The sequence below is a fragment of the Echinops telfairi genome, unplaced genomic scaffold (assembly GCF_000313985.2).
Source record: "Echinops telfairi isolate 266 unplaced genomic scaffold, ASM31398v2 ScPeMD7_7469;HRSCAF=8507_1, whole genome shotgun sequence".
Lineage (NCBI taxonomy): Eukaryota > Metazoa > Chordata > Mammalia > Afrosoricida > Tenrecidae > Echinops > Echinops telfairi.
The window spans coordinates 70,744,839-70,759,696 of NW_022111373.1; the positions used below are offsets into that span (position 1 = coordinate 70,744,839).

Here is a 14,858-nt window from a genome sequence, read left to right on the forward strand (position 1 = left end):
TTGTCTCTTCGTTTTGTTCTGTGTTAGCATGGGAAACCATGTCTTCTTAATCTGTATACTTAATAATATTTTATTTTAACAACAAAATGTGTTCATATTTGGAAACAAATCCTAGGAGATGATCAAAAATGTCATTGTAGTGCTAATAAGAATAACATCTCCTCTCCACCTGCCTTTTTTCCTCCATTATTGAAAAAAACATTTATAATAAGCTTGCCTTTTTGTGTGTGGTTGTTTTTATACTTTCATTATCAGAAAAAAATGGAGGAGGTATATGGTGGTATAAAATCGTGTGTTTTTTTGTGAGTGGCTGGATGACTAACAGTAAGTATGTGCAGGAAAATTTATAAATGAAAATTGTGACAAAAATTTTCAGAATTTCCACATAAGCACTTATCCTGTGGCATGGGATTTTCACCCAATCAGATTTGCAGTGTTTCTAGCAGGTGTAAAAATTCACCTTTTTTGAGTGAGAGTGAAGATCAGGGGGCTCATTTCAGCGTGTAGAGGCTCCATAGCGCCACTTGGCAAAGTCTACTCTAGCGTCCTTGAAAGCTGTTCATTTCCAAGACCGATAGCTGCGGTGTAAATTCTGTCTGAATGCCCATAAAAAACATTGCTATCTAGTGTGGTAATTAAGCTGCAAGACTGGTGTCCAATGGAATGAGGGGATGTAAAATAGCAGCTTGCCCAGAGTAGAGCTAAGATAACCAGTTCCGTTCCTTTGTGAGCTACGATCCTACTGATGGGCCGGTTATTCCTCCCAGGAGTCAGCGAGGGTCGCGGGGCTGGGTGACTGCCTTTTGCTATAATCAGCTGCAGCGCCAAGAGTTAGCTCTGAGGTCTTCATAGCTGAAGTGTCTTTGAGGTCTTAGGAAAGCAGGTTCAGGCTCAGTAGGCTCTTGAACAGAGGCTGCTGGTGGTGAGAGTCACCAATTTTAGGGTTTTTAAGTTTTTTTTGACAGAAAATACCAAAATACTTAAGATTAAATGTAGAAGGGAGAAGAATTATGTATCTCCCTCTTTAAAAAAAAAGGTAATACTTTATTGTGTTTTAAGTGAAGACTTATATAGTGGTTTAGACTCCCAGTCAACAATTTTTATATAAATTGTTTTATAAAAGGAGCATTGGTTACATTCTCACGGTGTGAATATTTTCATTATTTCCATCTGGTTGTTCCATTTTCATTAACCTGGTGTCCCTGCCCCCTTGCATTCTCATCTTTCTTTTAAAATAATGGCAGACCATGGGGTCTCATGGGTGATTTTCCTTTGTTTAAGAGCATAGTATACTTGAGTGATATGGATTATTTTTTGAGCCAATTTGTTATTTGGCTACAAGGTGACCTCAGGGGGGTAGTTTCAGTTTAAGATTTGAAGAATCTCTCAGGGCAATCTCTCTGGGAGCCCACTGGTCTCAACCAGTCCAGTAGGCCTGGTTTGGGTTTCTTAAAGGGATTTGAGGTTCTGTTCCTCATTTTTCTCCTCTACCACCATGGTCCATCTCTTGTGGCCCTTTTAGAAGGATGGAAAGTGGTAGCCAGGCATTATCCAGTTCTTCTGGTCTCGAAGTATATGAGTCTGTAGACTAGCTGCTGCTTTGAGTTTTGGGTACAAATCATTTGTTTTCAGTGAAAGCTGAAGCTCTTTGGGGTTGGCATTTTTCTGTGGATCTGGAGAGATCATTAAGCTTCCTTGCACTCCTCCGTGAGTCACTTTGACTCCGCATGTCACACATTTCGGGGTCTCATGGTGATAAAAGGCTGGGCTTGCTAGAGAAGTAAAACCAGTGGCTATATGTGTATGTGGTGTGTGTGTGTGTGTGTGTGTGTGTGTGTAATTTTCTATTTTTATATATGTAAGATACTCAAGAAAGTGGCTCACACAGTTGTAGAGTGTTTAAATCCAGTTCATGGATCAGAAGTTAAGCTAGAGGCTTTTTCTGACTCGTGTAGCTCTAAGGATAGACAAACCAGAAAACAGAAAGACCGTGGGCTGGTGCATGCAGAGTCTAATGAACCCAAAGTTAGGCGACCTGCCAATAGCTCCCAGGGTTGGTAGGCCATTTGGCAGGCTGTTGGCTCAAGGTCAAAGAAACAAAAGTCAATGAACCAGATACGGGTCCAGACCCGGCCAAAGGGAGCTTACCTTCCCCACAACATCAGTGTATATAAGCGTAGGTCACACCCCCCAAGGAAAATTTTCCATTTGATCAAGTCTGTGACCTGATTAAGGTGGTAGAAATCCACCCTAATCTTTCCGCAACTACTTGGCTGCTCACAACAGATCCCATCGTGAAGTTGTTTCCATCATGTTAGATGGTATCATGGGAGAGACCCCACCTGCCAAATTACTGAGAAAACTGGTCCGGCCAACTTGACAAAACACCTATCACGACCCACATGGCCTCTCTCTGACTGGCGGTTCCAACCCCTATTTCCTGGGACTGTCAGTATATTTCCCTGCATTTCTGCCTTGAAGAAGGCTCCAGCCCCAAATCCTATGCCCCAGCTTTCAGCTGCCCTTTCTCTAAAGCCCGTTTCATTGCCCCCAAACATGATTACTCCACACCTTATTTCATCTACCTGTAGAAAAGCAGGCTCTCACTTCTCCCCGCCCACCACCACCCCCACTCCCCACACACACACTCGTAGACATGGATCCTTGCTGATACCCCATCTCTGATCTCTGGATTACGTTTGGTATTGTCAGTCTACTAGCTTCCGTTTTAAGCTCAGTCTGACAGGGAAGGACTTGGAGGCCATTGAGTTCAGTCTCTTCCTTGCACACTTGAGGTGACTGAGGTGTGCAGCCCTTGGCCTTAGCCTTCCACCCCCAATTTCAGGAAACCTCTACATCTGGTCTCCTCTGCTGGGACCGTCCGGAGAGACCGGTTGCTGGTTATTTTTTCCTGAAGTGACTGCAATGTAGAGTCCTTCTGAAGTGGAAAGACTTACATCAGTCCAGGACTAGTCAACGTACGTGCTGCGAAAGGCTCCTGGCTGTTTCGGTTTTAACCATGCTTAAGAGAGAAAAATTAATCAGTGGTTGAAGCTTTGCAGGGTAAGATCCTAATACCCTTTAAACATTAGCTAGTTCAAAAATGGAACATTCACAGCAATGTAGCAAGGCGTGTGAAAATAGATAAGGGCTGGTCCGATGACCTGGGGAGAAGATCAGCCTAAACTGAGAAAAATCTGGCAGATCAAAACCCTAATCCAAGCTCATTGAGTCTGTTCCGACTTACAGCAATCCTGTGAGGCAGGGTAGAATTGCCCCTGTAGGTTTCACAGACACATTTTTTCCCACAGGAATAAAAAGCCTTGTTTTACTCCGGAGGTGTGGCTCGTGGTTTCAGACTGCTGGCCTTGTGGTTAGCAATCCATCACATAACCACTAGACCACCAGGGCTCCTCAGCAGATCAAAGGAGGAGGATTTGTTCTTTTATCTCTTTAATCATTTTTAATGGGAGCTCTTACAGATATCGTAACATCCCATAGTTCAATCACATCAAGCAGTATTGTACAGTTACTACCACAACCGGTTTTGAAACATTTTCTTTCTTCTTGAACTCCTGATATCAGCTCCCCTTTATCCCCCACTCCCTCCCAGGAACCCTTATTTATTTATTTGTTTGTTTATTTTTTTCTGTAATAGTTTCGGGGTGGTGGTGGTGGTTGTGCCACATCTTACACCATCCAGTATATCCACGCACATACAATTCTGTTGTTTGATCCCATGAATGGGATTCTGCAGTCATCAATGTTTTCAGTTCCCTATCCCCAGCCCCACTCCCACCTCTCTTCCTGTACCCTCATGGCACATGGTTGGGTGTCATCCATTACATAAAAGCTGGAAACAGCCACAGCCTGGCCCTGCAGATTTGTTGAGGGCCGGGGAATCCATGATTTCCAACAGGAAAGTTTGGATGTGTTCTTTAGATATTTTCTGTAACCCATGACACTTGAACCAGCCCCTAAGCAGCCAAAACAGTACCCAGTTACTCTGCTGAAGGAGATGGTCAACTGCAGGACACAGAAGGACCACATTGGCCCCCAAACAAAAGTCAGGCGGCGGGAAGGAGGACAAAGAAGGATTAAAACGGGGGACCCAGGGAAAAGGCGGGAAGCATGCTATCACCTCGAGGGAGCTGCAATTTGCTACAACACAAACTGTGTGAACTGGCTAACTGACTTGCTTTCTCAACCGGCACCCAAACCACGACCAAAAAAAAGCAGCGGAAGCAGGTGTGTAGGGTAAGGTGACCAGAAGTCCCGCTTTTGGTGGAACAGTCCTGCTTTTTGGCATTTTTTAAAAGTCCTGATTTTTTGAAAGAGTGCACGACAAGCTAGGGAAGGTCTATTTGGTCCATATAGAACAAATTTTTAATCAAGAACACTCCCCCCTCCCGGTCAATGGTGTCCTGCTTTAAATCTGGTCACCTTAGTAGGGCCACCTGCCTTCCCCGTGAATCGTTCTGCCAAAACGATGCAGTCTGGGGCAGGGTAGCGATGCGCAGGTGTTGGTGGGGGAAAGGCAGGCATAGTTTTGTATTGGCGTGTTGGCATGGTGGGGCCAAGGCTACTCAACACTGCGTTGTGTGAGACTTCCCAGCACGGGGAAGCCCCTCATACAGCTTGCTGGAGGACGGACCAGGAAGACCAAAGAAAGACGGATTCACCTGAGTTACGGTGCTGGCAAAAAGTACTGAAAGTAACAGATTTCCAAAAGAACAAACAGATCACTCTTGGAAGAAGTACGGCCAGAATGCTTCCTAGAAGTGAGGGTAGTCAGGAGGGGCGAGGGCCCTGCAGAAGGACATCCTGCTCAGTGGAGCATCAGCAGGAAAGGGAAGACCCTGGATGGATGGACACAGTGGGGGTCCCATGGGCTCACACATGGGAAAGGTTGTGTGGCCAGTGGGGTTGCTATGCAGCAGTGTAGATAACATCACTCACCGTTGGTGGCATGAGGCGGGATGAGGAGAGGGACAGTACCATCAGGCACAGCCACAATGGGTGGCTCCCCAAGGGACTTGTGATTGCCTTTTAAAATAATCCCTAGGAGGCTGGCTGCAAGTGAATCCAGCTAGTCAGGGTTAAGTGGAAAAGGCACCTGGTCCTTTCTCTAAAGGACAGTTGTTTAGCTCTGGAACCCTCTCTGGGGGAGGAGTGTGGGGAGGGGACCTCTTGAAGCCCTCCCTGTTTACCAGGTGTCAAGGCAGTGTTCATTGTATTCCCAGTTGCTTAAAATATTCCAGGTTTTTGTTTTGTTTCAGAAAGAAAAAAATAACCTCCCTTTAGCTCCCATACACCCCAATTTATTTAAGTTGAACGTCCATTGCTGTCAAATTGATTCTGATTCCTCAGTGACCCTGTAGACAGGCCACAACAGACACATGGGTTTTCAAGGCTGGGCTCTTAGTGGATGTTTTTCTCCTGAGGAGCAGCTGGTGGGTTCAAACTGCTGACCTTTTGCTTTACAGCCCAGAGCATGGGTGTTTTCTCCCCAGGACCCCTTTGTACCTCTCTGGGCACTAGGAGAACAGTTAGCAAGGGATGTCATCACACTGTTGATTTTCAAACAGGAAAATGCATTATGCCCTTGGCTGATTATCCCTCAGTAAACAATGGTGACCTTTGCCTTTTATTGCCTTCTCTGGGTCCTTTGTTGGTTTTTTTTTTGGGGGGGAGGGGGAGTCCCCCTCTAGTGAAGACTAGTCTGAAAGATAGAAAAGATAAAAGTTACATCAGAAAAATTCTTTTGGCATTGGATGGAGGAAAGCTAACCCCAGGGGTGGAAGCCAAGATAGAGGAACAGGAATGACTGACTTCACTTCCCGCAGACTCCTCTCTGCTGAAAATGACCTCATGCCATCTGCAGCAAAGCCGTCCACGAGAGTTGGCAGGCCAGCTCTGGAGCTAGCGTGCTTTGCTTTGCTTTGCTTTAAGCAGCTAAGCTCTGCTACCTTGGCTTCAAACATGAGTCGGGCAGCGCCCCCCTTCCCATGTGCCCTGATGGTTTGTTCGTTTGTTTATAGCTTGACCTCCACAACAAGATCCAGCTCTGACGCTCTGCAGGGCCGGTACGGGGCCCCTGAACTAGAGGTGAGTCCCTTTCTCCCGAGGGTCCTGCTGTCTGCCAGAAGACTTTTCAGGAAGGCCTTTGGTGGTATTTGTGCCTTGATTGATTTGCACTCTGTGGTCCTGTTTTTCTCCTTGGAAAAGAAGAAGAAGATATTTAAGAGATCATGAAATGTTATCTCCCCACACAAGGTAGGGCTTCAGAAAGTTCAGGGGGGAAAAATCTCATTGTTTTTTCCCACAAACATTTTTTGGAGCCCCCACTATCTAGATCTACCCTACTCTTTTTCTCTGATGTGTGTGGGGTGGGTTATTTGTTTACTTCTCTATTGATTTATGTATTTCACAATGAAGGGCCATTTGTTAAGGGTCTGTGGGAATTGGCAAGGGGGGTGGGGCGGGGGCACAGAGACATCCTCCCTGGTCTGCTTGGAACCATCTCCTACTTGGAGCAGAATTCTGCCCCAGCCGTGGGTCTTCCAAGCAGCTAAGCCAGAGGGCCAAGGGACACGTGTACGTTTTAACTTCAGGTCTGTTCACCTGTTTTACCCAAGTCTGTGCCCTATGCAGTGTGTCCATCACTGTCTGAGGGAGAGAGACGGGGCGGAGGGGGAGCCGGCGTCGTACCCTTTCTGCTCTCTGCCTGACATGGCAGTGAACATTCTACATGGATATTCCTTCCTCCCTTCCTTCATTTTGCTGCACAGCAGTTCCTGAAAGGAGACAATCCCAGCCCCATCCGAGCCCCAGCGCTCTGCCCCCAGGGCCTTTTGGTCCTTGCTGTGGACCCTGCGTGGCCACAGCTTCCTCTGGATAGAGGAGCCTTGTGAGCTGCCTGTGGGGTCACTGTCCTCTGCAGCTGGCTCTCTGGGATGGCCATTCCCACACCTGATGTAAGGACAGTGAACTCTCCAGGCAGGGCTGTAAGCCAGCCAGCATCGTTCACCAGCAACTTCTGTCGCTGAAGAAAGGCCGAAAGAGAACCAGCTTTGTTGCTCTCACCCCTGACTGTGCGGCCACCTGCTGTGGTTGGCTGAGACCCCTTTCAATATCTCTGTTGTGCACAGTGTGGACGCTCAAAGAGCAAGTCTCTAAGTTAGATTTGAGAGCAGGAAGTGGGCATTTTTTTCTTCTACTTGTTCCAAGGGAAAATAAACATCCCTGAGAGAGGATGCAGAAAAGGAAGGTGGCGTGTTCTCCCTGCATCCTGTTTCGGGGACCCACCTTTGAAAGAGACAGTGAATAGTTTCTCACGGCAGCTGGAGCCGCAGAAGGAGGGGCCTCTGAGCAAGTGAGGTCTGGCCCAGTGAATGAGTGGTGGAACGTTGCGCCCCGGAACTGCAATTCTGTCTCCGCTATTGCCTGTGTGACAAGCTTGCCTGCTGTGCGAGGCGGAGGCACAGGCAGACGCCTGCCTGGACATGTGTAACTGGGCCGAGGGTTCCCACACTGCCACGGCCTTGGTGTGCTCTGTGCTTCAGCCCCAAAGTGCCAGGGATCCAGCTCTTGCCTTCTTGGCACCTGCAGTGTCTCCTACCCTGTGACCAGAGCCCTTCAGGAAGTGGTAGTGAGGTTTGTCACACTGGTATTTGAAATAACGTTTACTGACTTGAGTAGAAACATGGTATGGAATGCTAAAGGTGCCGAAGGCTCGCCAGTGGCCAGCCTCCCATCCACCCCCTTCCCGGGCGGCTCCCTTCTTTCCCCCGAGGGAACAGGAGGCTGTCCATGTGGGCTGCCTCCCAGGGCCTCCCCTTGTACCTTTTCCACTGGCACCTGCGCCCCCATCTCCCAGAGAGCACGTTTCCCCAGTAGACCAGCGACCTTGGAGCCGCCGCCGTTTGTGTACCAGCTGTCACCAAGCTAGTTGTGTGGTCCCAGGACAGTTATTTGACCTGCCTTACCCACGTTTCCTCCCCTGTGAACAGAGTTAGAGCCCCAGCCACAAAGGTTTCAGAGCACTTAAGGAAATCGCACATTAAGCAAAGCACCAGAAGGGAGCAGGGACCTCTCTCGCTGACTCCATGTTCAAGGCGGGGCCTCGATGTGCAGGGTGTGTCTAAGGATGGAAGGGGGAAGAGGGTGATGTCAAAGGGCAGTACCAGCTGAACGAAGGCTTTGCCAACCTCGTGGAATGCTCTGGAGCAGTGTGGCCACGCCATTGGGGTTGTCCAGTAGCTGGCCATAGCAGCTGGGCCTTGCATGTGGGCTGCCGAGCAAGGGTTTTACTCCAAAGTGAAGCAACTCTGCAGCTGAGGCCACGCGTGAGGAGCTGGAGAGGCTGCTGCCAGCACCCGCGTGGTCAGCAGGGTGCGCTAGAACAGGCCCTTCCTGGAAGGGGTGTGGGCAAGCGGCCCTCATGTTCTTCGCGTTTCCTGCCGCTGGTACCCAGAACAGCCCATGGAAAGACTAAAACGGGCAGGTCAGAGCCTGAAGTACAGTTCCCATGGGTGACACATTGACACATAAGGACCTTTGTTGTTGTTAGCTGTCGTCCAGTCAGTTCCAGCTCACGGTGACCACAGGTACGACAGAGTGAAATCCTGTCCCGCCCAACACCACCGTCACAGTTGTTGGTATGCGCAAGTCCGTGGTTGGAACCCACTGTGGATTAAGAGAGAGTTGATCGGGTTTGGCATGAACTCGTTTTGTTTATCACAGGTCAATTAGTGCAAGGCATGCTGGTAAAACGCCACAACAACATTCATCCAGAACCAGAGAATCAAAATTGACCGTCATGACTACAGTGTTAGCTCATTGGCTAAAGTCCACATCTTTGGACTTCAGGCCTCAACCATGGCTCATACTCAGCGAGAGGTCTCTTGTAGCTAGTGTCCAAGGTTGGTGGTGGCAGGCCAAATCTGTTCCTTGTCCGCCTCCCCTCAGTGAGTGAGCGGAAATTTCCTGTCTGTTTAGTAAAGCCTGCAAGATCTGTAGCCTCTGTAACACGGACACTGTGGGAGAAGGAAAACGCAACTCTTTCCCACGAAGAGAGAATAACGGAGAAGTGTCAAATTGCCCCCTCTCTATCAAAGGTGGAACACTTGTGAGAGCCGGGAAACCAAGGCAGCCTCATCAGTTGTGGTTCTTACAGGTTTGACAGTGTGGACTTGTCAGCCTGGCGCTGCCTGACCAGGGCCAGTGTGGCAGCAGCCCCATGCACCCACTGCTGTCAAGTCAATTCCGACTCACCTCCCTGCCACCCAGTTGATGCCAGCTCCTAGCGACTCAGGTGACCCATCATAAGGACAGAGTAGGACTGCCCCTTTGGGTTTCCAAGATTAAATCTTTATGGGAGCAGACTGCCTCTGGCTGGTGGGTTCAAACCACTGGCCTCACCGTCCAGTCTGGTGCTTGACCCATTGTGCCACCAGGGTTCCTTGTGACATCAAAAGCTAACGTTATAGTTTGAGGGTTAGAAGGCAGCCAGATGCCTCATCCTTTATTCAAGGTCAGAGAAGGTGATTTAGAGATGAGCTGTGGCTGATGTCTGCATGTGCCACCGCATGCCTGGTCAAAGTGCACATCCAGGGGGTTTATGCTCTTGACATCCTTCCCAGGCTTCTGTGCCCAAGTTCAGAAACAAAGAGCATTTAAGGACTAAGATTTCTGATGTTAGAGCGCCTCACAAAGGGAGGCATACTTATCTTTTTCACATCATGAGCGCACATTTGCACATATTTTGAAAGCGTGGTAGCGTCTGATAGCTTACGAGGTGGGACATCATAGCACCAGGCAGAGCGGCAGCATGCAGTCCACTACGGGCTGACACACTGACCGGCAGCGGGTGGAGGGGCTGTTAGTGCTTTCTGCGTGTGGAGAAAGGAAAAGCCAAGAAGAAAGCCATTCACGGGGGTCACCTTGCCTTTGCAGGTAGCTCGGTGTTGCTTCTGCCTGGGTCCTAAAGGAGAGGGTGAGTAGAGGACATCTGTGTGTCTCCCTGCACCGGCCCCCCACACTCCCCCCACCCCCATCCTTACCACCGGGGATCTGCTTCCTTCCATTCTGCAGGCAATTGGATGTCAGAAACACCTAACTTCACTAGGAGGGTGTGGATGTGCATTTCACATTCTTCCACAAGGACTCGGGACCCCAGGGTGTGTGTGTGTGTGTGTGTGTGTGTGTTGATATTCTGGCAGGTGGCAAGCAGTCTCTACTTTGTCTCATGTTTGAGTTAAACTCTACAACGAGATGTTGAGAAGCTGACAGTATGTATCTAAAGGAACAATTTGGGAAACACCAAGAGGTCCTGACAGCTAACTTGGGGGACCATTTCCTCTTCTTCTGCCTGCTCTTCTTGAGTTGAAGGACCCCAGGGACTTGGGAACTTCCTGTATATTCTCTTTTTCTTTTTAGCTTTCTAATTTTTATATTTTTAAGGGCCCACGCTGTCCTTTGCGCTGTTAAAATAAATGAGGTGTTAGGGAACTTGCCCTGTTTTGGGAGGTGCTGGGGTACCGTGAGGGTCTTCTGTGTATAGCAAAGATAGAAGTTGCTGGGGATACAAATGATTCTTGCCATCTGATTGAAATTAGGGGGTGCGGTTTTGCTGAAATAACAAGCGTGCCTGCACACATCCCTCCACTTGTGCTTTCCTTCTGTGACCCCCGCAGATTCAGAAGATCAGCAGACTCTGAAAGAAGGGTCTCGGGTCATTTATGACGAGAAGAAAGGCACCGCCTATCTCTACTCCTATTTCCACTTCATGTTCTTCTTGGCTTCCCTCTATATGATGATGACCGTCACCAGCTGGTTCAAGTATGTGGCCCGTTTCCTTAGACGCTTCTCAAGGGACAGTACTAGAGGAAACAAAAATGGTCTGGTTTAGTTTCTCTAAGGTTCTGAGTCACAGATGGAATCTCCTAGAGTAAACGAAACTCTTCAGGCCAACATCAGCCTTCTCACGCTACCCTCAGGTTTTCACTGGCCTTAGATTGCTGGTAGCGGTTTGCTGATGCCAGATGGATCTGCCTGCAGACGGAGAATACCAGAAAGATATTTGCCTGTGTTTTATTAATGATCCTAAAGTATTTGACTATGTGGATCATAACACATTATGACTATGGTGAGAAGAATGGGAATTCCAGCAGAACTCTTTAATTATGCTCATGCATAATCTGCACATAAACCCAAGAAGCAGGGATGTGAATGGAACAAGGGGATGCCGTGCAGTTTGAAACCACAAGAGGTGTGCCCCAGGGTGGTTACCTTTCTCCATACTCAGTCTTTATGCAGAGCAAGCAATTCAAGAATTGAGGAAGAATAATTAACAACCTGCAGCACACAGGTGCCACAATCTTGCTTGTAGAAAGTAAGGAGGACTTAAAGCACTTACTGATGAATTGCAAAGACCACATCAATGCTATCCATTTGCCATGACACTGCTTACTGGTCCCAGTTAGGAGAAATTTTGTTTTCTTTATGTGGAGGTTCAAGCTGTACTGAAGGTCATAGTCTTTGCCCTTCATCAGTAACAGTAGCTCCCTAAGAGGAACAGACAGTTGTTAGGCACTTGGTCCACTGGCTACAATGTTGGAGGCTGAAGTCCACAGAAACACCTTCAGAGAAAGATCTGGTGATCTACTTTTGCAAAATCAGTCTTTGACAAGCCTTTGGGGCACACTCTTCTGACACCCAGGGATCCCAATGAGTTGGAATTTACCCAACAGCAGCTAGTTACGTAGAGGGTCATTCCTTTTGCACAGTTCATGGTTTCTGTTCCCTCACATCTCTTCAGCGTCGCACAGAGCTAACGAAAGGTCAAGGAAATGTCTCATGCGGTGGTGGGTGCAGTTCATTCCAAAGTGCAAAGGTCAGGCAGGGGTGAGCCGCATGCTGAGATTTGGATGTGCTCCACTTCTGGCTCTTGTAGGTGATGATCTCACACACCCCCTGCTCCCTGCTGCTCAGTGGACTCATTTTATAGGCAGCAGGATGGCTTTGCAGGGAATCCAGGCAAATGCTATCAGTATCTTCCTCCACCGTCTCATCAGTCGTTTGGTGGGAGTTACATGGTGCAATCAGATTTCGCCCAAATGTCATAATCTATTTTCCACCCCAGGATTGTATCTTATTTATGCATATATGACCTGGGGCCTCTGGCAAGATGTCTCCAGTAGGCATTGGCCTCCTAGTGATCTTCATCAGGCAGGCTTTTTCCCAGGCCACTGCAGAAACAGCTTTCTTTCTCCTCTCAGCTGTAGTGTGTAATTCATCACATCCATCGTAAGTAATAGTGACCAAGAGCACCATTGAGTAAAGAGCTCGCTCTATCCCATTCCTCTTTGTTAGCAAATACAAGCTCCCGAATGGGGCCACAGCCACAGCCCTTTGAAATCCAGCATTGTTTCATCTCACTTAGGAAGCCCACTCCTGGGTCTATACCCAAGAGAAATGGCAAATCCATAACCTTGTACCCGAATGCGCACAGTGGCACCACTCGTCACTGCCAATGAGTGAAGTCAGCCCAAATGTCCATCAGATAATGAAGGTATAAGCAAACTGTGACCTCTCCATGCAGTGGGATATCATCTGACCCTCCAAGGGAATGAAGTCTATTATGTACGTGCTGGAATCTTGAAAACGGCATGCTAACCGACAGAGGCCGGTCGCAAAAGTACACTTACAGGATTCCGTCTACACGAACTGTCCAGGTCATACAAAGTCCTGGAGACAGGAAATAGTGGTTTCCAGGGAGCAAGGGCTGCAGGGGTGCAGTCTTTCTTTTTAGGGTGATGAAAATGTCCTAAAACCGATCGTGGTGATGCTGATAGGAAGCCTATGACCATACTAAAAGCTACTGAATTACGCCATTTAAGCAGGGTTGACTACAGAAATCCAGAGACACTCATGTATGCATAAGAAAGAGCTTTATATCAAAGAGTAATTATATATTAAGAAAACAGCCAAGAGCAGATCAAGTCCCTAAGTCCAACACTAGTACATAAATTCCTCCTCAGACACACAGCACAGGTAATGATGCAAAATGCAGGAAGATCACAGGCCAGTGGGTGTGAAGTCTTGTGGATCCAGTGGCTGTGGAAGCATGGCCAGGGCTCTCACAGGTCTGATATGAAGCCTCTGACCATACTAAAAGCTACTGAATTAAGCCATTTAAGCAGGTGAAGTGTATGGGACCTCAATTAAATGCGTTTTGTTTTCTAAAAAGAAAGGATGGGCCGTAGTGGAAAGCACGGGGAGAGTTAATGTCAGACCTTCTCCCCCCTCCCCCCCACCCCCCCTTCCTGCTGTGACCCCGCCTGGCCTCTTGTTTCCACAGCTATGAAAGTGCCAAGATCGAAACCTTTTTCCACGAGAGCTGGTCCATCTTCTGGGTGAAGATGGCCTCCTGCTGGATGTGTGTGCTGCTCTACTTGGGCACGCTCCTCGCTCCCCTCTGCTGCCCCACGCGGCAGTTTTCCGTGTGACCATCTCAGCAAAACCCTGCGTCTGGCACCAGCTGCAGCCCGGAGTGATGTCCTCTGAGCCAGTGTCCCCATGCTTACAGAGTGACCACTGCCCGCTGAAAAGCTGACCACCCCAGACTGACCAAGAAGCTTCCAGGAAACAAAACGAAGCAACAACTTTAGATTAGCTGTTCAATTATGGAATTGGGAAAGAAGCTACCCGTTTCTCCCAAGGGAATTTAGACCAAAGGGATTGTGCCCGTCATCTCCCCCAGAGAGTGGGATCGGAGTTAGGGTACTGTTCTCTGTGAATGTTTCGGGCACAACACCCCCTCACAAGGAAAGACACCTTTGTTTGCAGCTTCTCCTTTCTCATCCTGAGAGCAGAAAGCACGACAACCTCCCGAGCCCTGGGTTCCTGGCAGAACGCAGGCCGCCTCGAGCACCCGGGGCTCCGCAGCCTGCGGGGTCTATGGGCGGCCACCCTGCTCACGTCTCTGGCCGCATCGCCACAGGGCCGGCAGCAGCACCTGCTCTTCAGCCCCTTCCTCCATGCCATTCCTCTCTGCTCCTGAAGACCCCCTTTGAAGCCGTGGTGCTGGGAATCACACACTGCATTCACTTTGGTCCTTGCCTTTCCCAGAGGCGCCCTGAGCTTCTCCGGGCTCAGTGTCTTCAACATAATGTGAAAAAAGCACAATTTGCCATCACCCTCCCCGGTGAAACCACCCCCTACCCCCCTGCCCCAGATCGCCACTACTTGATCTGTGTTACTGCAATAATTATGACTCTGCTCTGTGCTGTCTTCCCGGATAATATTCATGCTGTTTTCTTCCGCAGGCTATAATCCTGAATGGTTTGTGCTGTTAGTAAGAATCACACACTAAGGACCTTCATGAAAAGCCCCTTCTCTTCTGAAGCCTGCTACACCCCTTTCAGTGTTAAAGGTCAGCCCCTCCGTTTCCCCTCCACCGTGAGGCCTTTGAAATCATCCAAGCAAAGGGCTTCTCTGTTTACCAGATCTGAAACGCGACCGAATTCAGGAGGATTCCGGCATGGGGTTCTCCCGTAGCAGCCCCCGCAAGGCCAGATAATGCCTCTTGTGCAGGTGTGAAAGTCACCACACACCTTTAGAAGAGGAGGCTGGGGGTGGGGTGCGGACAGGGTACCTGATTACGCCATAGCCACAGAGATTTCCAGAATGCACCCTCCTGAAATAATGTTCATAGGAGACAGGGCTTCCCAAGATGATGCCCCATTTCTCAGCGTCTGCCTTCAGTCAGGGGAGAGATTTGCTCAGCGGCGAGTCCATTAAAGATGTCGGTGGAGCTAAAGTGGAGATGCTCCTGTGAGTAGTTCATGTAGGGA

At 48.8% G+C, this 14,858-nt stretch overlaps 1 protein-coding gene across 1 annotated transcript in view; it reads left to right on the plus strand.

Annotated features, from left to right (window-relative positions):
• SERINC5 (serine incorporator 5) overlaps positions 1-14,852 on the plus strand; it is a 64,302-nt gene extending 49,450 nt beyond the window's left edge. The window contains exons 10-13 of the mRNA XM_013004901.2: positions 6,042-6,108; positions 9,958-9,997; positions 10,698-10,842; positions 13,364-14,852. Of these exons, the coding sequence (XP_012860355.1) occupies positions 6,042-6,108; positions 9,958-9,997; positions 10,698-10,842; positions 13,364-13,511 (400 nt within the window). The 3' untranslated portion in view covers positions 13,512-14,852. The remainder of the gene's footprint in view (positions 1-6,041; positions 6,109-9,957; positions 9,998-10,697; positions 10,843-13,363) is intronic.
• The last annotated feature ends 6 nt before the right edge of the window (positions 14,853-14,858 follow it).